Source organism: Chiloscyllium plagiosum, unplaced genomic scaffold (genome assembly GCF_037043375.1).
Source record: "Chiloscyllium plagiosum isolate Xiang-an unplaced genomic scaffold, Cpla_swu_hap1 HiC_scaffold_22, whole genome shotgun sequence".
Taxonomy (NCBI): domain Eukaryota; kingdom Metazoa; phylum Chordata; class Chondrichthyes; order Orectolobiformes; family Hemiscylliidae; genus Chiloscyllium; species Chiloscyllium plagiosum.
In genome coordinates this window covers 23,081,985-23,108,820 of record NW_028270160.1, presented here as the reverse complement: position 1 = coordinate 23,108,820, position 26,836 = coordinate 23,081,985, and the positions used below count along the sequence as shown (strand labels likewise).

The 26,836-nt window shown below is 38.0% G+C and overlaps 1 protein-coding gene and 1 pseudogene across 1 annotated transcript in view; one reads left to right on the top strand and one right to left on the bottom strand.

Moving 5' to 3' along the window:
• The window catches only part of atrnl1b (attractin like 1b), a 947,890-nt gene that overhangs the window by 729,589 nt on the left and 191,465 nt on the right, over positions 1 to 26,836 (top strand). Inside the window, exon 27 of the mRNA XM_043712811.2 lies at positions 13,175 to 13,282. Coding sequence (XP_043568746.1) covers positions 13,175 to 13,282 — 108 coding nt within the window. The remainder of the gene's footprint in view (positions 1 to 13,174; positions 13,283 to 26,836) is intronic.
• LOC148145960 (U6 spliceosomal RNA) lies at positions 15,870 to 15,962 on the bottom strand (annotated as a pseudogene).

Sequence of the window (26,836 nt, the reverse complement as noted above, 5' to 3'; positions counted from 1 at the left end):
ATTTTTGGCTTATTTTTTTGTAAAAGATTCAAAAAAAAGTTTCAATAAATATATACATAAAAATACTCAAAACTGATAAAATTCTTGAAAGGGCAAGATTCAATAAAAGGATGCAAAACTAAGGTACTACATTCCCAGTGAGCTGTGCATGTATTTGGCTGTCCTTCAGGAAGAAAAATAGTGCATGTCCCATGATCTTCCACAGCTTCAACAACATGACATGCAAGCTCACACTCTGAACAATTGGTCAGTGCTAGGTACTCATGCAGCCATATCTATGGCCTCGGAGCTCCAGCTTCTGATCAAATGCAACTCCTGTTCAGGCAAGTACTAGGAGGTTGATTTGGGGCCAAAGAAGAGGCCATCTATATCTTGGAAGTTCTCGGAGCTTGGAGTTTACTATCTCAAGAGTTAATCAAGTGGCAGGTTAAAGTTTCCTTTCATAGATTTGCAACTAGTTTAAAAATATCTTATCAACAAAATGACCCAAAGAAAAGCAAATGAGTTTTCAAACTCCTTAAAAAAATAACTTTTCTGTGTGCATCAAAAAGGAATGGCTTTCCAAGTAGGTGAAACTGAAGTGTCATCTTCAGCACAAAAACAGAGGATACAAATCTGTGATAATTTCACTCATTGTGAAACTGACAATGACCTTTGTGCTATTTGCTCTGACGCAAATTGTTCTGAGGCAAGTTCAGCACTAGAAGAAAAAGATACAGATGGAAATTAGACTGTCTAAAGTGTATTTGATCTTAGACATGCGCATAGATTCCTTTATTAATTTACAAAACCACAATAGAGGTGAATTTTTTTATATGCTGGCCAAAGGATCAGATCATGAGATAAGGGTGGATTTATAGCACAAAAAAGGCCATTCTCATATGGTGGAAGTCTCTGATGATGTTGTCGCAATAATAATGATTGCGGCCATAGTTTCCATGGAAGGCATTCTTGAACATCTGGTGAAATACATGGCAATTAATGAAAGCTGGTGCAATAACAGTTACACCTTTGAATTTTTGGTCTGCATTAACTTAGTCATGCAGAAACAGTGCCTGAATGAAGTGTGTAAATCATGTTTTCTCGTGTTAATAGTAGACAAAAACACAGACATTACGGATAAGATGACATCCGTAGTTGAGCACTGTGAAAGTCTGGTAATCATAAATACAGTAAAAGCATGGAGGATAATGTGGCGAGGTGAGGGCAATTTACTGAAGACTTCGCCGTTTATCCGGTTAGTGGGAGCCCCAGGGTTTGTACCGGGGTCAATGGACTCCAGCTTCAGAGCATGGGGAATAAAGGAATCTCCTGTCTGGGAGATTTATTTGAGGGAGAGGTCTTGATGTCTTTTAGCCAATTAGATCAGAAATATGGAATCCCTAATAGGAACCTTTTAGCCAATTAGATCAGAAATATGGAATCCCTAATAGGAATACAAAAAAAAAGAAATTTGCACATTAAGTTTCAACCAAAATCAAAAGAATCAGGACTGTCTTTGCAGGTATTTTGAAACTGACTGTTTGGAGTAGCAACTCCATTGTAACAGCAACGAAGCAGTTTTGTACTAACAGTAATCTTGATTTACAGAAGATGGTGATGTTTACAGCAGACAGAGCTTCTGTTATGCTTGGAAAGAAAAGTAAAAAAGTGAAGTAGCAGCAGTTTTGCAACATCAAATCAAACATTGGTTGAAACAGCACTTTGTTGCTCAGACAAGATCTTGGAATGGATGATATTTGGAAACAAATCTCAATTATGCACAGTACATCTAAGAACAATGTTTACAATGTTCAGCAGATCATCTTTGACATAAGGACAATTCAGAGTACTTACCAAAGTCACAGAGGGTGATGCAGTGGCATTTGGACTTCTCAGTGAATTAAGATGGCTGTCAAGGCATTTTGCAATAAGTGCACTAATGCAAAACAACAATATCTTGATCAACTACTACAGAGCAAAAGTGAATAATTACAACAATCCAATAAATATTGCCTGAAAGTACTCTCAAAGCTACAATATTACATTGCATTAATAATTCTGAATGATATTTTAGATGAACTGACATTGTTATACAAGTTGTCACAGGTAATATGTCTAACAACAATTGAAGCATTGTAATTTGTAAAGGCCAAGCTTGACGAAATGAAGACTCAGTATCTAAGTAAACGTCTTTATTGGAGTGATGAAGTTGCAAAGGTTCTGGCCACTATGGACAGTGATGTTAACATGGCTGCAATTCTTCAACTAATTCAACAACTGGATAGCAGAATTCCAGAACAGAAATTAATGGGGTGGCATGCATTTCATCAGGCTGCAATGACCAAGATGACTCTTATGAATTGGGAAAAGACTGTGTTGTACAACTGATATCAAAATATTCCTTATATCCAAATATTACAAGAGGATGGCCTCAAAGATATGTGAACCGTACTCTGATTTCAAATTTGTCGTTGTGGAAAAAGTCAAGACAGATTTCATTCAGACATTGAGTAATTTGTGAGCTATGCCCTAAAAGACAATTAGTTTCAAAAAAATTCTATTCTTGACTTTCGCATAACATTGTAAGTATTGAATGCTCACTGTGAGAGTGTATTTAGCCTAATGATTTTGATTAAATCCAGAAATAGAATGAAAATAGATCACTTGGATAATTTGATGCAAATTAAGTTGTACATTACATCTAGACAAAATATTATAATATACATGATTATGATATTGCATTATTGCACAGTAAATAATGATAGGCATGAAAAGCTGCCAACAAGTAGTGAAGAAATTACTAAGGACACCTTTTGGTGGAGTATTATTCTTGGTATACAGAGCATAGCTTGAAACCAGATTTTTGAACCAAACAAACAATTTTGTTTATTTTAGCAAGTGGAAGACTTATAACTAAAATAACCTAAAAGTGCACTTTTAATAGTTTTTGTTATTCATTCGTGGGATGAACCGATATTTACAGCCCATCCTTAAAAGCCCCTTGATCATGTAGCTCAAGAGGGCAATTAATAATCAACCACTTTGCTTAGAGTCTGGAGTTGTGTGTAGGCCAGATCAGGTTAAGAATGACAGATTTCCTTCCCTAAGTAACATTCATAAACCACATGGGTTTTTATGACAATCAACAATGGCTTCATTGTCATTAATAGACTCTAATTCCAGAATTTTTTTATTGAATTTAAATTCCACCAACTGCCATGGCAGAATTTGGATCCACATCCCCAGAACATTAGCTGAGTGTTTGGATTAATAGTCTACTAATAATATATCCTCAAAAAGCACACTGCAAATATTTGCCATATGACATCTACTGAATGGATTCTCTAGTTTAAATACACTGTTCAACCTACTCAGCAGTCTGCACAGGCACCAAAAAAATTAGAGAGAACATTGTCCAGGCGAATCCATAAGTGATTTCATTATTAATCTCTACAGGCTAGTGGAGAGATACAACTATGGTGAATTTAAACTAGAATTTATAAGAGATTGGATTGTTGCAGGCATTATCAACGAGTCTTTGTTTGATTGATTACAGTCCAAAGATGCTCAAACTCTTGAGAAAATAGTTAGAGACTGTTAGTAAAGCAGAGATCTAGAAGTAAAATCCTAAGAGGAGTAGATAAAGTTAGGATTGTATTCATTTGTTCAGGTACAAAATCCATAACAGATAGGCCAATGCAGCAGGTGAGACAGACATCATACAGTAAGCCTTCTTGCTAACTCTAAGGAGCAAAGAAACAGTAAAATCACAAACAATATAAGCCTTAAAAATCATTTTTTTTAATGTAAGAAATATCTTGCCACTTTCAGAAAATGTGTCAATGCAGGACACAACACTGAAAAGTAAAAGAGATAAATGAAGTAGAGCGATCTGCAGTAGATGATAAACCCAAAGTTTTCCTCAAGGAGATCAGTCACCCAGATCAAAGATTGTGCATGCAGACATTTATGTCAACGGGCACCTCAAGTTTAAATTCAGATGTGGGAGCAAATGTCATAATTTTTCATACAGCAAGCCTGGGTTGAGATATTTTCTAATCAACCTGTTCAAATATGTTATTAGTCTCCTCTGGAGCAAGTGGGACCTGCACCTGGGCCTCTTAGCTCAGAGGAAGGGGCACTACCGCTGTACCACAAGATCCTCGAGCCTCAGCCTATGGGTGATAGAAGCTTCAAGACATGGTTCAGATCCATTGCACTTAACATGAAAGATATTGTGCGGCACGGTGGCACAGTGGTTAGCACTGCTGCCTCACAGCGCCAGAGACTCGGGTTCAATTCCTGCCTCAGGTGACCGACTGTGTGGAATTTGCACATTCTCCCCGTGTCTGCGTGGGTTTCCTCCGAGTGCTCCGGTTTCCTCCCACAGTCCAAAAATGTGCAGGTTAGGTGAATTGGCCATGCTAAATTGCCTGTAGTGTTAGGTGCAGGGGTAAATGTAGGGGAATGGGTCTGGGTGGGTGCGCTTTGGCGGGTCGGTGTGGACTTGTTGGGCCGAAGGGCCTGTTTCCACACTGTAAGTAATCTAATCTAATCTAATCTAATCTAGTCTAATATGTTACAAACAAGTCATACTTAGCACAAAGAAAGATGCGTCTGGTTGTTCAAGGTCAGTCATCGCAGCTTCAGGACTTCTCTGCAGGAGTTCCTCAGAGTAATATTCTTGACCCAACCATATTCAGCTGCTTTATCAATGACCTGCCCTCCACCATAAGGTCAGAGGTCGGGATGTTCACTGATGATTACATCATGTTCTGCACTATTTGTGATTCCTCAAGTAATGACACAGTCCATATCCAAATGTAGCAATACCTGAACAATATCCAGGTCTGGTCTGACAAATGGCAAGTAAAATTCACATTGCACAAATGCTAGGTAATAATCATCTTCAATGCAAGAGAATCTAACCAATATCCCTTGACATTCAATGGCATTTTAGAGGGCAGTTAAAAGTCAACCACATTGATATGATCTGGAGTCTTCATTGCTCAGACCATTGAGTATGGTTGGAACGTCATTTTGCAGTTGTCCAGGACATTAGTGAGGTAACTTTTGGGGTACGTGAACAGTCTTGGTCGCACTGCAATAGGAAGGATATTATTAAATTGGAGAGGGTTCAGAAAAGATTTACCAGAATGTTGCTAGGACAAGAGGGTCTGAGTTAATAATAAGCTCGAGAGTCAGGGACTTTTTTCAGTGGACCGCAGGAGGTTGAGGGGTAACCTTTTAGGTGTTTTATCATGAGGGGTGTAGATATAGTGCATAGAAAAGCCCTTTTCCCTAGGGTGGGGTAGTTCAAAACTAGGAGGCATATTTTTAAAGTGAGGGGAAAAAGATTTAAAAGGGACAGAAGGTGGATTGTGTGTGGAATGAACAACTAGGGGAAGTGATAGACACAGGTGGAATTAAAAACATTTAAAAGACATTTGGGCAGGTACATGAATGGAAAAGATTTAGAGGGATAAGGGCCAAACCAGGCAAGTGGAACTAGTTTAGTTAGGGAAACTTGGTCAAGAAGGATCTCTTTCTGTGCTGTATGACTCTATGGAGTCCAATGCAGGCCAGACCAAGTATGGAAGACAGATCTCCTCCCATAAAGGGCATTACTGAACTAAGTGAGTTTTACAACAATTGACAGTAGTTATAGGGTCGTTTCTTTTTTATTTAAGATTTTATTTCACTTAACGAACCCAAGTCCCCAGAGCTTTAGCTGGGGTCTAGATTACTAGTCCAGTGACATTTTCACTGTGCATCATCCTTCCCTAGAATGAATGAGAAAGAAATCTTCAACAGAAGATTATACTAGAACATAATACTAGAAACCTTATATATATTCTACAACCAAAAATATTTACTCCTGTGTTGAACATCGTGAATTCACTTTAATTTCATTGAAAAGGTGAAAGAGGTTAAACATCAAAACCAAAGAAAAGCTTGTAGAAAATTTTGCTCTGTTTATATTCATGGTGGATGTTATGACATGGGGTAAACCCCTCTGCTAATTTAAACCAGACACACAGAAAAGTTCATCTTGTGCCGTAATCTGTTACATTTCAAGTGGCAAAGAACAATACCAAATATCACAATTTAAAGAAAAAATTAACAATTTTATTCTTTAATTCCAAAAGAAAACATTAGACAACTACTTAGAACTCTTTTCACTTAAATCTTTTTCCTCCCATTCTACAATACTGGTCTGGCAAAACCCCAATTAATATTTTTTAAAAATCACATTTCTAAACCAGTCAGCTGGTTCAATTCTCCTTTGTAGATTTTCCTCTGTAGATTTTCCTGGGTTGTCTTTTCTTCAGTCTTCTGCTGCACAAATTTCTTACGGACAGATATCTTTCAGAGAGCTATTTTGCTAGCAGTCGGTTGGTACTTGGCTGCTCTTTGCCGTTCTCTGCAGTTCTCCCCAACTGTTCAAAATACCCGATTTTATATACCCCAAAACGTCGGACCATCTCATTGGTTTGATGTCATCAAAACATTAAAATTCAAATTTGATTGGATTTTGGGTATCTTGGGGGATAACTTAAACTGATTGGCCAAATTCAAATTTGTTGTGTACCATGGCAACGCAGCTCCAGCTATTTGTTTCATAACCAAATGTTACATTTTTAAATTGTTCAGCACACTATGTGCTTTCAGTTAGTCCTTGCCAGCTTTCACTCTTTCTTAAAGGTACAGTACACACCTGCAACTACATAACAGTGGAACCTAAACAAAAACAGAGTACCCTTAGGTCGGTTATATTGGAATAAAAAAACTGTTTCATTCCCTAAGTGAGATGAAAATCTATAGCTGGTTCATCTGAAATACTTTCCATTGCGTTCAAAGCTGACGAATGTTCAGATTCCAACAAACTTTGAAGCAAATGCAAAGATAAAGGTAAAACTGAAACATTACACAGTAATAGACAGAAAATGGTAATACTTGAAACTGAATTTAGTCAGATTGCCACTTAACATAACTGTCTAATCTAATTCTGCCATTAGGGCATTAGGTGACTGGAAAGGGCAAATTTCAAAAAGATTGGCTGACTTACCCATCTTCAAAGAAGAACCCCAACAATAACAAAGAGTATCCCATCAAGTAAGAATGCGTCTTGAGATAACACGAGCGGTGAAACAAACAAGCAGGTTTCACCAATAATTTCATAGCCGTGCAGGAAGGAGATGGTCCAAAATACAAAAGGGTTAATGTAATAAACCTGACTGCTTCGGCACAGATGTACAGGCAGGATTCAGACTCCACTGACACAAATTGAAGGTACAATTCCATAGAATATACCAGATTTTCTGCACTTGTAAAACTAAAGATTGGGGGGAGATGGAGTAATGATAAATGTAGCTATGCAAAAAGACGTAACAATACTAGTCTTATGAAAAAAAAACTAATGGAGACACAAAAGATGTTGTGCAAGAGTCTGAAAGACGTAATACATGAATGTGTGCATGGGCACCACCAGATGTGATGTTGGGAAGATTTTACTGAGCTGAGTAGAAGCTGGTCAGGCTTGGACGAGAAGGAAATGTGCTCCTCATAGTCTCTAAAATAATGTGGACAATATTCATTTAATCCATAAATTGTTGCTGTAATGCAGTAAATGTACTATTGTTTATAAACAGGACTCTTCTAGTTAGCCCAGAAGAGTGGCTATCCTAATCCATGCTTTACCACAACTATCAGCCTCCTGTCCACCATTGTCTGCACTGCACATTCTGCTGTCTGTATCTATTCTACACTGAGGGTTCACTCATCCTTCATTTCTAATTCATTAAACTAGCTCCTGATCGCTTTGTGCCGCCAATATTAAGGCTTACAAGCTCCTGTGAAAGTCTCTTCCTTGCCTCTCTTTAATATCTCTCTCCACCTCGATGTCTCTACCCTTCCTCCTTTAAACTGTGTAGGCAGCCAGAAGTTGATGCTGAGCCCTGCTGTTTGGAATTGCTCCTTAAATCCCCATGCCGCTCCAATTGTGGACATTTCTTAAGCTGCATTCTTAAAATCCACCTCTTAATCCAAGCTTTTGGTCAGCACCCTAATTTATTCTTTCTTGAGTCGGAAGGCTTTATGTTTGTTATTTTTTGGCTAAGCCTGATTTCTGTTGAATTTTTTGGAGGAATATCCACTGTAAGGCCTAGCAAGATTTCTCACCATATCTTACCAAACTCATCTTATGAGCAATCGAGTCTGCCCGTAGGACCTCCACCATGATCAATTCCAGTCCCATCTTACCATGTAATAGTGCAACTCACCACTCAATGGATAGCCTGAATTCACCAGCATCTCTTCCACCCGTGCCCATTGTGCATCCAGACAAGCTCTGTCAGTCCAGAACTGCAAAGTCTCTGACTGTTTGTCCCAGAAATGGTAGACCAGGAGAAATTGGTGCCCTGCTATATGGGCAGGGACCTGGAGATCCTGCTGAATGGGGTGTCACAGAGATTTCCTCTTTCTCCAAGACCAACAGAGGAGGTAATGACACCAAACAATGCCAGCCTGGTCTGAGATTGCCGCTTGGGTCGTCCACCTTCCGCAAAGACCGTTCCCTCTGTGACTACCTGGTCAGGTCCATGCCCCCCTACAACCCACCCTCCCATCCTGGCACCTTCCCCTGCCACCACAGGAACTGTAAAACCTGCACCCACACTTCCTCCCTCACCTCCCTCCAAGGCCCTAAAGGAGCCTTCCACATCCATCAAAGTTTTATCTGCACATCCACTAATATCATTTATTGTATCCGTTGCTCCCGATGCGGTCTCCTCTACATTGGGGAGACTGGACACCTCCTAGCAGAGCGCTTTAGGGAATATCTTCAGGACACCCGCATCAATCAACCATACCGCCCTGTGGCCCAACATTTCAACTCCCCCTCCCACTCTGCCAAGGACATGGAGGTCCTGGGCCTCCTTCACCGCCGCTCCCTCACCACCAGACGCCTGGAGGAAGAACGCCTCATCTTCCGCCTCGGAACACGTCAACCCCAGGGCATCAATGTGGACTTCAACAGTTTCCTCATTTCCCCTTCCCCCACCTCACCCCAGTTCCAAACTTCCAGCTCAGCACTGTTCCCTTGACTTGTCTGACCTGCCTATCTTCTTTTCCACCTATCCACTCCACCCTCCTCCCTGACCTATCACCTTTATCCCCTTCCCCACTCGATGCTACTTTCTCCCCACCCCCCAATCTCCTCTAGCTTATCTCTCCACGCTTCAGGCTCTCTGCCTTTATTCCTGATGAAGGGCTTTTGCCCGAAACGTCGATTTTACTGTTCCTCGGATGCTGCCTGAACTGCTGTGCTTTTCCAGCACCACTAATCCAGAATCAGTACAGTCTCAGTCATCTGGAGGAACGTCCAGCAATGTAGGAAGAAAGTTGATAATATTCTCCAGTTCACTGCCATTTTCTCTCTGATACCTCACCTTGCATTTTGGAAAGGCAAAACTTATACACTTAATGGTAAGGTCTTGGGGAGTGTTGCTGAATAAAGAGACCTTGGAGTGCAGATTCATAGATTCCTGAAAGTGGAGTCCAGGTAGATAGGATAGTGAAGAAAACATTTAGTATGCTTTCCTTTATTGGTCAGACCACTTAAGTGTGGGAGTTTGGAGGTCATGCTGCAGCTGTACAGGGCATTGGTTAGGCCACTTTTGGAATAATGTGTGCAATTCTGGTCTCCCTCCTATAGGAAGGATGTTGTGAAACTTGAAAGGGTTCAGAAAAGATTTACAAGGATGTTGCCAGGATTGGAGGATTTGAGCTATAGGAAGAGACTGAATAGGCCAGGGCTGTTTTCCCTGGAACATCAGAGGCTGAGGGGTGACCTTATAGAGGTTTATAAAATCATAAGGGTCATGGATAGGATAAATAGACAAGGTCTTTTCCTTGGGTTGGGGGAGTCCAGAACTAGAGGGCATAAGCTTAGGGTGAGAAGAGAAAGATTAAAAGGCACCCAAGGGGCAACGTTTTCATACAAAGGTGGTGCATGTATGGAATGAGTTGCCAGAGGAAGTGGTGGAGGCTGATACAATTACAATATTTAAAAGGCATCTGGATGGGGACATGCATAGGAACGGTTTAAAGGGATATTAGCCAAGTGCTGTCAAATGGGACTAGATTAGATGAGGATATCTGGTTGACATGGGCGAGTTGGACCGAAGTGTCTGTTTCTGTGCTGTACATCTCTATGACTCTATGATTCTCCCTATCTCTGTTATTTTACATATCTCCTATTGAGGCTCATGCTCTACCTCTCTCAATAATTCTTAGATTTTTTTCTCATTCACTGTCTCCACACCAGCCCCCACTACCATGAATCCTGTATAGCCTCTATGCTGCCTACTCATTTTGGGAGATGAGTTGACATTAGGCTTTTCAACCCTTAAGTAGAGAGAATCCTAACTCTGAACATCCCAAATGGCTGACTGACTATTTTCAAGCTCCTGAATTAGTATCGAAGGCTGCTCTTGACTTTGCTGGGAAGCCCTGAGTGAAAGCTATCCCCTTTGACTCGACTAAAGTCTGTTGGCAACTCTGACAAGCTTCCAGCCTCAGTGTCTGTGCTAAATGGCATGGCAAGACCTCAGTAAAAGGAACCTGGTACCTCTGGCTGAGGGAGCAAATTACAAAAAGCCAATGCATTAGCAGGGATGTTCTGACAGGGTCAGAATGCGTAAGCACTATGATAGCAAGCAATGAGCCCAGAGATGGAGCCTGGTCCAGTCCACGAGCTAGGAATGCACAGTGTCCCTGCTGCATTACAATGATAGTTGCAGGTGTAACCTGAGGTGTAGCATTGAATTGCAAAAACATCCTATATGCAGTATACCATGAGGATTTTTAGAGATTAGTACATATCAGGTGTCGGGTGTCCCTGACTGGTGCCAATGGAGTGTGCCTTTAGATTTTGTTGCCCCATGTCTAACATGGAGATTCCTTGGATCAAAAGTGAGCTCAGTTCACCAGGCACATGTTTTGGTTTCCATGCCGGGTTTTCTGAATGGCTAGCTTGTTCAGTGAGTTTGGTAAATTAGAAAGCTGAATGTTAATGAGGCAAATTGGGCTGTCAACAAAGCATTTAACAAGCAGTAATCCCATGTCATTCAAATTCATCAGAGTTTATTTTTGTCTCATGTCTTTGTGAACTTCTTTGAAATGTTCTCTTTCTAAATGAAAGTTTGTTGTCATGGAACATTTTCCTTTAATTAACTAGATGCACTAGTGCAAGCACTAATTGTTTGGAATTTTTCCATATTATTTATTAGAATTAGAGTTTAGTTATCTACTTCAAACAAATTTTTCTTTTTATATGGTGTACCATCCAATTCCAACATTTTATTGGGAAATAAAAACCAAAAGAACTGCAGATGTAAATTAGAAACAAAAACAGAAGTTGCTGGAAAAACTTGGCAAAATCAAAGTTAACGTTTTGTGTCCGGTGACCCTTTCTCAGAGCACTGAGGAAGGGTCACTGGACCTGAAACATTAACTTTGATTTCTCTTCACAGATGCTGTCAGACCTGCTGAGCTTTTCCAGCAGCTTCTGTTTTTGTTTCTGATAATATTTGGGAATGTTACTCCTGAGGATAGCAATGGACGTTAGTTGTGATCATCATTGGAAATATATATGCATAAAGTTAATAAAGAGCTGTGATCTTTGGGAATTGTCATTTTCTCTCAGGAGAATCTAAAGGAGAATAATCATTTATCATATGCTGTTAGATCATATTTCTCTTTAGGAAGGTCCTTGATTTTAAAAAGACAATATCACACTCAGCCAAGACAGTAAACCATGGTGGAATATTTTTAAAAGGGTTGGTATTGTCTGCACTTTGCAGAAGTTTTGTGACAATTCTTTCAGTGACTGAGGGCAAAGTGATTTATTGCTGGGCAATATTATGCCTCTTGTGACCTTCCTTTCTGAAAACATCATGGATTATAGACTATCTTTGCAACATTTGAAAATAACTCAAGCTTGGATCATTAATCTTTTTATTTAATTCCAGTCAATACAAGCTTCAGATTACACAGCCCAGAGAAAATTCTGCAGAACTTAAAGTGGAAAAGCTTTTCCAATCAACTACTTGCTTGAAACCTATACATATTGTTCAAGTGATGACTTTTGTTTTCAAAGTAGCTGTTATGGAAGTGACTATTGTTGCTAATAGCAAAATTATCACTTTTTTCGGATTTTCCTAGATCCTTTTGATTAAATGAAAGGCACAGGAATAGTGTCTGCCTTTTCTTTAGGGAGAATTAAATAGCTTTTAAAATAGGTTTAAAAGCTTTAAGTACCTTTTTAAAGCAACTCTAAAGCATTCAGTCACAAGCTACTTAATGGTAGATATTTAACATAAGCCCTTTGCACATTAAGTGAAAAATATTATAAGGATTTTGTCCAGTTTGGATTCCCTACAGTGTAAGTCTCTGAAATTAAAGTCAACTCTTGCTTCATATTGATTGTGAATGCAAAGAATCTTTCTTCAGTAAATTAATTCTTTGGGGAAAAAGATCTGCTAAAAGATTGATCAGAACCTTATTTCAGATAGACCTTTAACTCATTCATTACCAGTTTTTCCAACAAGTCAATATGACATTTTTTTTTGTGGTAAGACATTTTGTGATAATCTAATTCAAGTGTTATCAGTTGAAATGGAAATAATCTTTTTTTTTACTTTTAGTATCATTGCAAATAATTATGTGCAGTACTAGATCTTCAGTGGAAATATATGTGGCTAGATGCTACATGATATTTTGAAAAACCTTGGCTCGTTTGAATTATTGCAATCATATATTTTTGAATCATTATTGTTATTAATTTGACGCAGGTTGAAACTTGAAGTCATATTGGTTGACCAATTGTCAGTGAAACAATTGCTACTTATTTTCCTAATTGTTTTTCTTCAAGTTTAATTTTAAAATTAACTTTTCTGAAAACCTAATGTTGAACTACTACAGAATATAATGAAATTAAATCATGTGTAGCAGTATACTTGGCAGAGAATGAGAAAAAACTCTCAATTTGTTCGCTATGATGTGACAATATTATTACAAATCTGGAAGTGTACACAAGGGTTTTTCCTTTAAAAAATTCCAAACTCAAATTTCCTCAACGTTATATTGTGTCCCAAATTTTCAAAAACGTCTAACTTTTTTTTTCAAACAGCAACTCATGAGGGAAAGACAGCAGATGGCTAGCCGTCCTTTTGCATCTGTTGATGTCGCCCTAGAAGTTGGAGGTGAACAGCTTGATATTGTAAGAGGACCGCTAGAGGTAAGAATTGTGACTATCTCATAATAATTGCATATTTATATGAAGTCACCTTATGCAAAGTGTTATAATTACTCAGTATATTTGTAGTTATGTTGGTTGCATGGAAACCCTTGGCCACATCATGAATTTGTTATGATGTCAGCCAATGTTATTACTAGACAAGTCATACCCCAGATTGAAATAAGGCATGATAGATTATATTTTGTTTTTGGTGGTCACTCATTGAAGCATAAATGTGCAAAGTTGCACATTTGTTTTAACAATGTGACAGAGATTTATTATGCAAAAGTAAATGCTGTCTTCACATATAGCACACACTTATAAATTTCAAAATACGCAGTAAAAATATGATCCCATTAGTTTCAAAGACATCCCTTTACAATACTCATACAGGGGAGAAAACTCTCTTCTCCATCATTCCTACAGACTTAATTTAACTGTGGTTTCAACTGCAGTCTAGAAGTTTGACAGCATCTTCCTGGAGCCTTCATATAACTGAGCTTAAACTTCCTCAACTTCAAATAACCTCTTCAAGATTTTAACCGAACATGTTTGATCTGGAACGTTTACTAAATTGCTTATGCTGAGGTAATCTATTTTTTGTTAAAATTAACTCCCTTTTGCAGGAGCAACTCTTTATACATCTAGCTTCAGCCAAGATCTGCAGAACCTTGCAAACTGTAAGCTCATTAAAAACAAGCTTTTTTTTTAACAGCTATGTGTGTTGCTCCTAATCAAAAGAAAGATTTTTAAAAAATCAATCCCAAAATTTCTAAACTGAATTCTGATGCACACGTTTTCACCTTGTTTGCTTGTAAAATTATCCTAATTATCTTAATAATCCTAATAAACCCATTACTCTGTCTCAGTGTTTTAAAAAAATCATCATGGCTACATGAATAATTTCAAGTTAATCATTAAACACCTTGACATAAACACATTTCAAATTCACAAATAAATTATCATAAAATATTTTAAAATTACACCTTGAATCACCATACATGCATATAAGGGTCAGGCTTTTAAGATGAAATATTTAGACTTCTTACATGAGGTACACAATCACAAATGGAAATCCAAACTACCAGTAGTGACACTTCTTTGATTGAACATAAGAACTAAGAGTAGGAGTAAGTCCAACCATTAGGTAGGTAGCTCTGATTTCAGTAATTCACTGTTTATTCCAGTCTGGCCCTTCGAGCCTGTTCCACCACTCATAGCTGATCTTTTCATGGACTCAGATTCACTTACCTGTGTTCTCATGCATCCCTTAATTCCTTTATTGTTCAAAAAAATCTATCTTCGCTTTAAAAATGTTTACTGAATTGGTGTCAACTACTTCACTGGGCCAGGAATTCCATAGCTTTACAAACCTCTGGGTGAAGAAGTTCTGTCTCAATTCAGTCCGAATTCTGCTCCCTCTAATCTCGAGGCTGTACCCTCTTAACCTAGTTTCACCTGTCAGAGGAAACATTCTTTCTACTTCTATCTCATCTATTCCCTTCATAATTTTATATGTCTCTGTAAGATTCCCCCCTCAGTCTTCTGAATTCCAATGAATATAATCCTAGTCTACTCAGTCTCTCCTCATAAGCCAACCCTATCAACTCCGGAATCAACCTAGTGAACCACCTCTGCACTTCCTTTACTGCCAGTACATCCTTTCTCAAGTAAGGAGACGAAGACTGCACGCAGTACTCCAGGTGTGGCCTCACCAGCACCCTGTACAGCTGCAACATAACCTCCCTGCTTTTAAACTCAATCCCTTTAGCAATGAAGGACAAAAGTCCTGTTGCCTTCCTAATTACTTGTTGTACCTGCAGGCCAATCTTCTGTGGTTCATGCACCAGGACACCCATGTCCCTCTGCATAGCAGCATGCTGCAACGTTTTACCATTCATGTAATAATCCTTTTTACTGTTACTCCTTCCGAAATGGATGACTTCACATTTTTTAACATTGTGGTCCATCTGCCAGACCTTGACAACTCACTCAAAGTATCTGTGTTCCTCTGGAAAGTTCAACAGTCCTTTGCACACTTTGTTCTGCCACTCATCTTAGTGTCATCTGTAAACTTTGACACTCTACACATGGTCCCCAACTGCAAATCATTAATATAAATTGTGAATAATTGCGGTCCCAACACTGATCCCTGAGACACACCACGAGTCACTTATTGACAGTCAGAATAGCACTCATTTATCCCCATTCTTTGCTTCCTGTTAGTTAGCCATTCCTCTATCCATGCTAATACTTTACCCATAATGCCATGTGTCCTTATCTTATGTGGCAGCATCTTGTGCGGCACAGTGTTGCAACTCTTTTGGAAATCTAGGTACACCACATCCAATGGGTCCCCATTGTCCATCTTGCTCACAATGTCTTCATAGATTTCCAAAAGAATTGTTAAGCATGACCTGCCCTTCATGAACCTATGATGTGTCTGCCCAACGGCACAATTTTTATTGAGACGCCTTGTTAATTCTTCCTTGATATTAGACTCAAGCATCTTCCCCACTGCATAGGTTAAGCTAACCAGTCTATAATTTCCATCTTTTATCTACCTCCCTTTTGAAACAGTGGCATAAAAAATATGGAATGCTTCACTAATTTGCCCAGGGGCCATGCTTATCGCTGTATCATTCCAATTTTAGTGTATAAGAAGTCAGAGAACAACATTTGTCCTAGACTATCTATCAGTGTTTCTGATGTTTAATTGAGAAAAGAGCAATTGTTAAAAACACTCACTAGATTGTTTCCACCAACCCCACTCCTAAAAATAGCATAAGGTATTTTTGAAAGGATTTTTGGGCTAAATGCATATTATATATTCAAAATTAAGGTCAAAGGTCATACACGTTATTAATTATTACTTAAACATACACTGTATGAAATGCAATCTTCTTGGCACGTTTTCTCCCTAATGTTGCAATTCATTCACCTTAGCCATTATACTAAAGAAAAACTCGCATTTGCTGTTTTACATAAAATGAATGCAATGGGAAAGATCTTGGTGAAGGAAGTTGAAAATAGATGGATTTGAGATTTAACATCTGTCTAATAGCACGTTAATTTCTTAGCAGATATAATGCAGGAATGACACAAATAATGTGAGTTAATGAACAATCATTTTAAACCAAATAAGTTAGCTCTGTAGGATAAACTCAGCAATCCCATGTTTCCAGTGGCAATCAATGTTCAAAGAGAGCTTTGATCAAAATTTGCAGTGTTGTGTCAATTCTCTAATTCATACTCTCTTTGAGTATTGCTTCCTGCTCAAAGCTCCAAAGTGGTGAAGCAATTATTCTATCTTTGGCAAGGTTGTCACCGATTTATTGCCATTGTTATTAGTTCTATTGTTGTGGTTGTTCAAAAGTTTGTTAGCTTGAAATTAATATGTTTGTTTTCACAACCATATTCACATAATCAGACCTATCAGAAACGTGGTGGTCTTGGTGCATTCTGTTTTTTTGTCAATTTGAAATTTCACAATGTTTGTCTTATAAGTTATTATGTAAAAGCTGTGGTATTGTTGATTGTTGACTGGCACAAAAAAATCACGTTTGCAGAAATGTTCCCTAACAAATTCTTGCATTTATATAGTGCATGATCATCAGACCTCTCAATATACTTTATAATTAATAAAGTAATTTTTAGTAATCTAATCATTGGCATTGGTAGAAAATGTAACAGTTTTGTGCACAGTATACTCCTACAATGAGCAGTGTGATAATAACCAGACAGTTTTTGTGATGTTAGTTGAGGAATAAATATTGATCAGTATACTGTGGTAACTCACCTGAGTTAAATCATGCTACTCTCAAAACTTTGAGTTTGAATTATGTTCACATGCATGCATAATGTGCTGGCAACAGATTAATTTCAATCACTTCTTGAGTCCAACGATTACATGGTTAGGTGGGTAGCTCTGATTTCAGTAATCCATTGTCCATTTATGTTTCTTAAATGATGCTAATGTAGTTGTCAAATATTTGCTGGCTGTAGCTAATTTGTATTCTGGAGTTTGGAAAAAGACATCGAGTGGCTTAATTTACAGTTTCTCTCCAAAGACAGTCATGTTGCAGCTTCTCTGGATTTAAATAATATTTTAACATGTAACTGAAATGGCCAATTCAGAAGGTAGTGAATTCAACTCTTAGTTCTTTTTGGTTGAATGCACTTTTCCCCCATTGAATGGATTCTGTCAGCTGGGATAGCAGATGGATTGTCACAGCTCAGACATATTTAACAGCTTTAAAAATTCAATTGTCTTTGTGTGTGCGTGTGTATGTGTATTAACATATTAAGAGGATTAACAATCCAAATCAATATTTGTTACTATTTTTGTATTCTTTTTGTACAGAGGTACAGTAGCTGATAATCATTGTATGAGCATGTCAGTTCACAAACCTGTTCATGATGAAGGTTACTGCCACTATCCTCTGTAGGAAATTAGAGTCTGCTTTATGTAGTGTTTTTGAAGAAAACTCCTTCTTGGTTGAAGTGGAAGTGTATTTAGAGATAATAGCAATTGTAGTTTCATTTTTAATTATTTTATTTAATCTATTTTTCTAATCAACCTATTCAGAGATGTTGATACACACCTCTGAAGCAGGTGAGACTTGAACTCTGTATTCCCAGTCCAGAGGTAGGGGCACTACCACTGCACCACAAATGGGCCCACAACTGTAGTTTATTGTCTGTTAGCAATTAGTGAAAGGTTATGTTGATAAGGCAGACATATACAGCCTGGATTTTCAATGACCAGATAGTTAATTCTGCAGCATTGTTGGGAGCTATACGTCAGAATCCTCCTGGATTCCTGATATAGCAGAATTAGAGTGAATTCTCGTGAAATTAAAGATTCTTATGGGCAATTCTTCTGTGACTATCCATTTAATATGTAGGAATTTGCAGCAGTTAATAGTTACCCAAGCAAAGTTAGACAATTAAAAACCTAGGCTGACCCTACCATACCTTATGGACCAGACCAAACTCCCTCAAATATATTAAGAAGATTGCATGAACCTAACTTTTTTGTATTTTAAAGGCAAGTGACAGGCGTTGCATTCTAGATACAATTCAATTGGTGAAGCAAATCACACTTTATTCATACACTATAGTTAATATACAAAAAAAAGAACTTGGAATAACTTAACTCAATTGGAAAACTTTACTGAGCAATAGATTATTTAACTACTAAACAGCAACTATTCCAATGTAGTAATATCCCATAAACACACTATTGGTAAAGGCAAATTCAGTAAAATAGATTGTCTCACATGCAATTCTCCAGTCCAGGAGGAAAAACATCAAGAGAAAACACAGAGAGAGAGTAGCAGGGAAAGATGTCCTGCCCTTCCAAACCCAGTGTAATGAGCCCAGCAACTGCTACTGATAAACTAAAACTAAAAAAAAAATCTGGTTCTCTTGCAGCTTGACCCCACCAATTCAGGCTGCTTTTATTGTTCTAACCTTTAAAAATAAACTCCAAGCCCTCACAAACCGAAAACCTTGTTCACTCCAAGTAGACCGATTGACACCTCTGCCTCAACGTTTCTTCAATAAAAATCCAGGACAAAATGCACCTCTTAAGGCCAAAGTATCATCACACATTATACTATTTCTGATGCACTGACAAGACCGCAATGATGTTGTAATATTTGAAGATGAGAAGAAACTATATCGGTTTTGCCGAATGAGTGAATAAACATAAATGAATCTTCTACTAAATTTTTGTGTTTTATGTTTTGTGTTTTCATGTCAATATTATAATGAAGCACACTTGGAAATGTTTCATTTTCTAAAGGTGGAGGCATTTTAGGAATGACTATATTTATTTACAAACTCTGAGAAATCTGGAAGATATAGAACTGATTAAACATTTTCTATATTGAAAAGAGTTCACCATGTGGGTTCTTGGAAAATCAAGTCAACAGTTTAAGGGAGATGTGGTTCTCTTGCTGTTTGCAGAAGGTCAAGTGACTTTGGAGGAGAGACCAGCATAGTTTTTAAGGTGATAAGAGATGGGGTTTTTTTGGTGCTTAATTTCTGGAAAACATGGCTTTGAGAGGACTTTCGAGGTCATTATATCAATATTTGCCTAGCAACCCTTTCTGGACTTAGTTTATGTTTCACGGAATTAATTGATCAGTAAGGAAGAAACCCTCAGAGCTGCAAGTCCATCTCCTTCTCTTTCAGAGGAAGTGCTGGGAACCTGATACAGTTTCCAAATATCAGTTTCCCTGACCATGTTACATACACTGGAAAAGCTGGCCACTTTCCAAGGATTTATCGAGCTTGATTTGACTCTAAACTGACGATCATCCATCAGTCCACGGCTGTCAACAATTCAATGTATTTGACAAGAAATCCTGTGGACTGGGAGAAATCATTGAATTCTATCTTTTGTTTTCACTCTCTAGGCCAATAGGAATATTTTGTCCTTTTGTACTCTGTTTAGTATCATAATTTCTACAGAGACATTATCTTTTTATGTTGTGAGGGTGTGTCTGTCCATGGGATTAAGGGGATGTATGATAAAAACCAGTTCAACAGAATGGGAAAGGGGTTTCCAGAAAATAATAAAAGGTGCAGCATAAGAGTAACGGTGAATATTTTCATCAGAAAGTGAATGTTAAAGATGAGCGTCAACCAATTAATATAGATGAAAATGAGAGTTTAACAGATCAGAAGGGAATTGCAGAGTAAGGGCACATTACAAAAAGAGAGGAGGGTGTTAAACCCCTTGAGGATGCTGTGGCATGTAATTAATTTTTGAAAACTTTATTTAGCTCCAGGTGCATCACAAAAATCTATCTTTCTCATTTTGAAACACAGAACTCTGCATTTCTATGAATTTTTTTGTGAGAAAGTGGGACTCAAATTTTCTCGATTGTCCTCACTCTAATTTTATGCTTCTGTCTCCTTGCTCTCAAAGCTATCAAACATCAGAGAAAGTCATTTTTCTTAATTTGATCTATCAATTTTTTTTAACAATTTAAACATTCCTCAGTCTTTGTTAGTTAAAGAAATGCAAGCAAAGTAAACATTGGGGAAACAAGAACAAACCACTTGCAGTACAAGTGGATTTAAAGCATGTTTACAAATAGGTAATGGACTACTAGTGGGACTTGTGCTAAACAGACAACTGTTCAATCCAAAATCTACAGGACTACAGACCAATTCCTGGAAGACAAATCTAGAATGGATAGTCTTTTTTTGGCTGACGTAGACAAGATGGACCAAATAGCTTCCTCTGTGCTCAAAAGTTTATTTTGTTTCTAAATTTATGGAACTGATTACAAGGTAGATTTCCATAAAATCAACTATTATTCATTGAATGTGTTTCAGGGACTGACTAACTAATTCCTATCACAATTTTCAATGATTTCTTTCAATGTTCCTTCTAAAAACCTAAATACTGCACAACTAGTTTAAAGTACAAAATTTAAATTCATCCTTTGTCTTCTATTTCAAAGTGCACTCTCCTCTTCCCACTTTTGTCCTGTCATTTTTACTAAGTGGTAACTATTTCAAAGAAATATTTTTTTAAGTTCATTTGTCAAAAGGTAAAACTGTGCTTTGGGTTCTCAGAGACATGGAAAACCAGATCACTTTTTGGAAACAAGATGCAAATTAAAATTAGCTTCTGATCAGTTTGAACAGCTCCTCCAGCATTCACCTTTTTAAGAAAAAGAACTTGTTGTGGCACAGAAGTCTGAAGACACATGCAAGGCATTTTATGTAATTTTCAAAGATAAATCGCAATTGCTCAATGACAGATTTTCTTGGTAACCGTGGCAATTTATTTTGTTTTGAAATCACTTTCTCAGTTTCGCCTGCCATGTCTCCTTTCCTTTCTTGTGACTTTCCACCAATCCACCTGTCTGACCACCTGTAAAGTTAATGAGAACATATTTATAATGCGCAACCTTACATCAGTAATACATGTAAATTTGAGACTTGCATCTAGGATTTATTGAATAAGTGAATATACATATGAAATATTTTGAAAGTGTTGTATTCTGTGTAGCAAATTAAAGTATGATATGTTTAAGGTGAGGTAATTTGATTAATTATTTGAGTTTGTCTTCAGTGAAAATAGCGTAAAATTAACAACTTTCGATTTCCAGAATGAGTAGTTGCAAAGAATTTATATATTAATTTTAGAAATATCTGAAAATACAGGGCTGAATTTCAAGTGGCCTCAATAGTGGGGATTTTGCGCTGAGGTGTGGGGACAGGGTCTAATGGGGGTTAAGCCTAATGCTCTGAAAAGCAATGTGGTTGACAAGGCAGGATGTGTTGAAGAGAAGGTAGAACTGGAGTCAGATGTAGTGGGTGTGTGTGGAGTTATCAAATGGATGGATAAGGATGTAGGCTAAGGTAACATGTTGGGTAGGTAAGGGTGTAGGAGGGGAGGCAGGTGAGTGTGAGAGGGAGTAGGGTGTTGGATGGAGAGGTGAGGTGTTAAAATTGGGTGATATATTGGCTGGATGAGGGGTAAGAATGGTAAATGCATGTGTGAAAGGATATGCTGGGTAACCAGGTAGGTGGGTGAGGGATACTTGGGGTGAATGGGATCAAAGATTATGGGGAGAAACCAGGCTTAAGCTATTGAGTTGGACAATCAGCCATGATCATGATGATTGGCCAAGCAAGCTCGAAGGGCCAAATGGCATCCTCCTGCTCCTATCTTCTATGTTTCTATGACAAGGGAAGGGTCTCTAAAATATTACTGAATCTCACAGACAAGTTAATCTACCGGGATGCAGGAGAAATGGAGCAATTTGACACCAAATGTTTCTGTGGTTCATCGTGCAGAATGAGGATGGGAACTTGTCCCAGATTGAAAAGGTATTTGTGAGTATTTAAAGTGAGTCTGGAAGATTTATTTGGTCTGTGCCAGAGGATAAAACCTTCATGAAATATTCTCACCATGAAGAACAGTTCTGGATTTAAGTTACCAGACTAGGGAAGGAATGGAGTGGAATGGAAGTCATCTTCAGGAGTTCAGTCTCTTTGCACTAGCTCTGAGAAAAATCAATTAAGAATGTAAAAAATCTCTGTAAAATGATTTTTTCTTTGTGTCAAATGTAAGGGGGTAAGATCTGTTCTATAGTTTAAAGTGCAAGTTGCCTACAAAAATAGTGTTTCAGCAATGTTTATTACAGTAAGTCTTAAAACTTGAAATTTTCTCATGTAATTCTTTTAGTTATGAACTGGAAGTTTGAATTTTTTTTTAAGACATCTGCATCAACAAGATGTGATGTAATTGAGACCTATACACCACCTTCATCATTCACTTTTACTCCAGCACCAGTGCAAAATGGCTGTAGTGTGGACTATTGCAAGGGCTGTTCAATAGCTTTCTGAACCTATGGCCTCTACAGTCTAGAAGAACAGTGGCAATACCTGCTTAATTCTGCCTCAATGTAGCATTTCCCTGTGAAGTGATATACCACCCTGAATTGGAAATCTACCCCTTTTTTATTGTCAAAAGTAAAACATCCTAGAACTATCTACCGAACCAGACTGTGTGCCTACCATGTGGACTGCACAGGTTACAGAAGGCACTTTATCATCCATTTACCAGTGGCAATAAAAGCTGGTCTTCCCAACAATGCCTATAACCCATGGCGTTTTCTTTAAATGGAGAATGATAAAAGATACCCAGGCAACCCATTTAGGATTGAAGGCAGTTGTAGCATTTCTACTTCACACATATCACAGGACAATTTTGGAGAATGTTTGTAGCTCAGGTTGTGGATGAGGTTGGACGTTTGCTCACTGAGTTGGTAGATTTGTTCTCAGACGTTCATCACCATGCTAGGTAGCATCATCAGTGACCCTCCGATGAAATGCTGATGTTATGTCCCACTTGCTATTTGTATGTCTTGGTCTATTGTGGTGAGTGATATCATCTCCAGTTATTTTTCTGAGAGGTTGGTAAATGGGGTCCAAAACGTTTGTTAATGGAGTTCCGGTTTGAATGCCGGGCCTTGAGGAATTCCTATGCATGTCTTTGTTTAGCCTGTCCCAGGATGGATGTATTGACCCAGTTGAACTTGTGTCCCTCTTCGTCTGTGTATATGGAAACTAATGATAGTTTGTTGTGTCTTTTGGTGGCTAGTGGTGCCCATGTATCCTGGAGGCTAGTTTCCTGCCCGACTGTCTAATGTAATGTTTATTGCTGTCCTTGCAGGTATTTTGTATATGACATTCATTCTGCTGTTGTTGGTATGGGGTCCTTTAAATTCATCAGGAGCCTGTTTCATTGTGGTGGTAGGTTTGTGGGCTACCATGATGCCTAGGGGCCGGAATAGTCTGGTCATCATCACTGAAGTGTCTTTAATGTATGGCAGGATGACTAGAGTCTCTGGGCGTGTTGTCTTCTTGCTTAGGTCTGTTGTATAGGAATCAACAGACTGTGCTTATTGGGTACCCGTTGTTCCTGAGCTTCTCGTAGTTCCTGGGTGCTGCAGTGTGTTATGGCTCATTTAAATATTGTCCTGATGCAGCTCCATTTGTGGCTGTTGGGATTATTGCTCCTGTAGTTTAGATCAGAGTGGTGCTGGAAAAGCACAGCATCTGAGGAGCAGGAAAATCGACGTTTCGGGCAAAAGCCCTTCATCAGGAATTGCTCCTGTAGTTGAGTATCTGATCAGTGTGTGTGGCTTTCCTGTAGACGCTGATCTGTAGTTCTCTATTGGCTTTTCATTCTATTGTGACGTCTAGGAAGGATACATGAACACCAACCAACCACCAAAAGACATGATCAACCATCACGTTGATCCATGCTCACAGACGAATAGGAACACTAGTTCTGCTGGGACAATACATCCATCCTGGGACAGGCTAAACAAAGACACACATGGGAATTCCTGGAGCCCTGGCATTCAAACCGGAACTCCACTAATAAACATATTGATTTGGACCCATTTACCAACCTCTCAGAAAAAGAACCGGAAGTGATATTACTCATTACAACAGACCAAGACATATAAATAGCAAGCAGGACATAACATCAGTGCTTCATTACACACTCACTGATGATGTTAGCTAGCATAGTGATGAAACATCTGCGAGCAAATCTACCAGCTCAGCAAGCAAATGTACAACCTGAGAGGACAATTTGGAGGTAAGCATCAAAAATGGCTGTCAATTAATTGTATATCATTTTGATTGTCAATTATATTTCATTGCTTGAAGTGGGTATGTAAGGAGTTTGCAGATAAGATGCACAATTACTTTCCAAACACTTCCATTGAAAAGTATTTTAACCTGAATTGATCAAGTACAAACTTAGAAGAGAGAACATAAGTAGAAATTTGAGGCTATCACATGAGTAATAGAACACATGGGAAAAGTGTATGATTCATTTGAATGAGATAATGATTCATTGTTCCACACTGTCTATTTATTCTCTCCCAATTCACCTCACAACTTTTTATTTTATTCCATAATGCTTTCTCTTCTTTCAGCCAAAATGATTCCAAACTAATGCATTTCTTATTGTGGATAACTATCAAATGATGAACTGAATCCAATTTTGAGGTCATCTACTTTGTACCTAAAAAAGTTAGAACAGAGCACATTCTAAATGGTGAAATGCCAGAAACAGTAAAGGTTCAAAGAGATTTGACAGCCTAGGTACATAGATCATCAAAATGTCACGAATAGATACAGAAGATATTTTTAAAAAGGCTAAGTGAATGATGACCTTTATATTGACAGTACTTTAATACTAGGGGTGGAAGTTACGATTCAGTTATATGAATCTCTCTGTAGATCATGTTTGGAGTACTGTGAGCAGTTCTAGGCACCACACCTTAGGAAGAATATACTGGCCTTAGAAATGTAATACAGTTTTGTCAGAATGCCAGAATGGTAAAGGGTTAAGTTAGGAGGACTTTAGAAGATTAAGCGACAATTTAATCAACATTTTGAAATTATTAAGGGAAAACTATTCCATTTGTTGGGGAATTCAGTCACTGTGTAAATAAAACAACAAAATTTTTCACGTGCTAGGAGGTTAAAGATCTGTTATTGCTAGATCAGTTGTTAAATTTAAAACTGAAATTGAAATTTTTTTATTAATTTAAATTATTAATAGAATAGGGGTCAAAGGACTTAGTTCACAGGTGAGGTATTATCTCAGTGAATGGCGGAAGAGTTTCTGGGGGCCAGCTGATCTGCTTCTATTCTTATCTTCCAGTTTTCAAAAAGACAGAAACATATCAGGACTGATGTGAAATTGAAAGAATAAACCCTTTATCAAGAATCTAAATGCTGTCGTGGAGATCATAGGCTGGGAATCAAAGCAGGTTGTTAATTTTCAGCACCCTGGTTTATGCAGTGATATATTCACTGTTGCGTTCTCTATCACTTTCATCAACTCAAAAGTAGCATTTGCTCTTGATTTAAAATAAGCCATTTTCGTCATTGCAGCATCAATCTACTCAATAATATCCATGAAACACCATATGCAATCTGATATACAAAAGCCACAACTTTACATCATACTTTGCAATGAGCACATCACTGGAAGCAGACATCAGCTCAGATGTTGAGAGTTCCAAGAGTAATTTGAGTTTGAAGAATAACTAGGACAGTCATTCTTCACAGCAAGGAGTTTTTCTGTGATTCTGATCTGCAGTGAAATGAACATGTTCAGAAGGAATGGTCTTGTGTTTGAAAAATAAATGTAAGTTGGTGTGTGGGTAGTGTTTGATTTACCACAATTTGAACACTGTCATACAACAGAAACTTCCTTTAACAATGACTGCCATTACGCAGCAACACACCTTTGTAAGGCACACAGGCAGAACTTACAATTAGATTGTAAAAAATATTCTCTTGGATAAAGTGGAGATCTACAATCCTAGACACAATAACACTTGGCTTCAAAGCTAGGATCACCAGCTGAGAGAGATGATCTAAGAGAAACAGTTGTGCCTTAGAACCCTTGAAGGGGTCCTGAGAGATGTAAATGTTGTCAGCTTCAGAAAAGCACAGAGGAAAGAGCAGAAAAGAAAACTGTGCAAAATATAAAATTTATCCAAAAATGTTTGCAGTGCATTATATGTTCAAAAGAAATAGTTTATAATTAACACTGTATGTGAGTTGTGTATGTCAGTTCTGTAATGCAGTCACTTCTGTGTATTTGCAGGATTTTGTTTTCTTTGTAGTACAGAGGCAAGTTTTGCTGTTTTAAAAATGATAGTATAAATCGGGTTGTATAAACTTAGTTATGTGAAGAGGTAGTTAATATTGTGGCTTCAAAATTTGGTTTCATGGTTCCTGTATTCTTGTCACAAAAGATATTATTTTGCATCTAAAGTGCAATGTGCACACATTCCTGGTGTGGTGTGCACCAGATACCATTTAGGATTGGTCATCAGAACAGACACTGGGAGCACATGTCTGATGCATGCAAATTGGCAAATTGTGACATCACGCAACTTGTGATAATTTGGCTCCAGAGATGCCATTCAGCTATTGCTGAATTAATAGTAGCCCTTTCAGGGTTACTTAAAGGAGCAGGAGTAG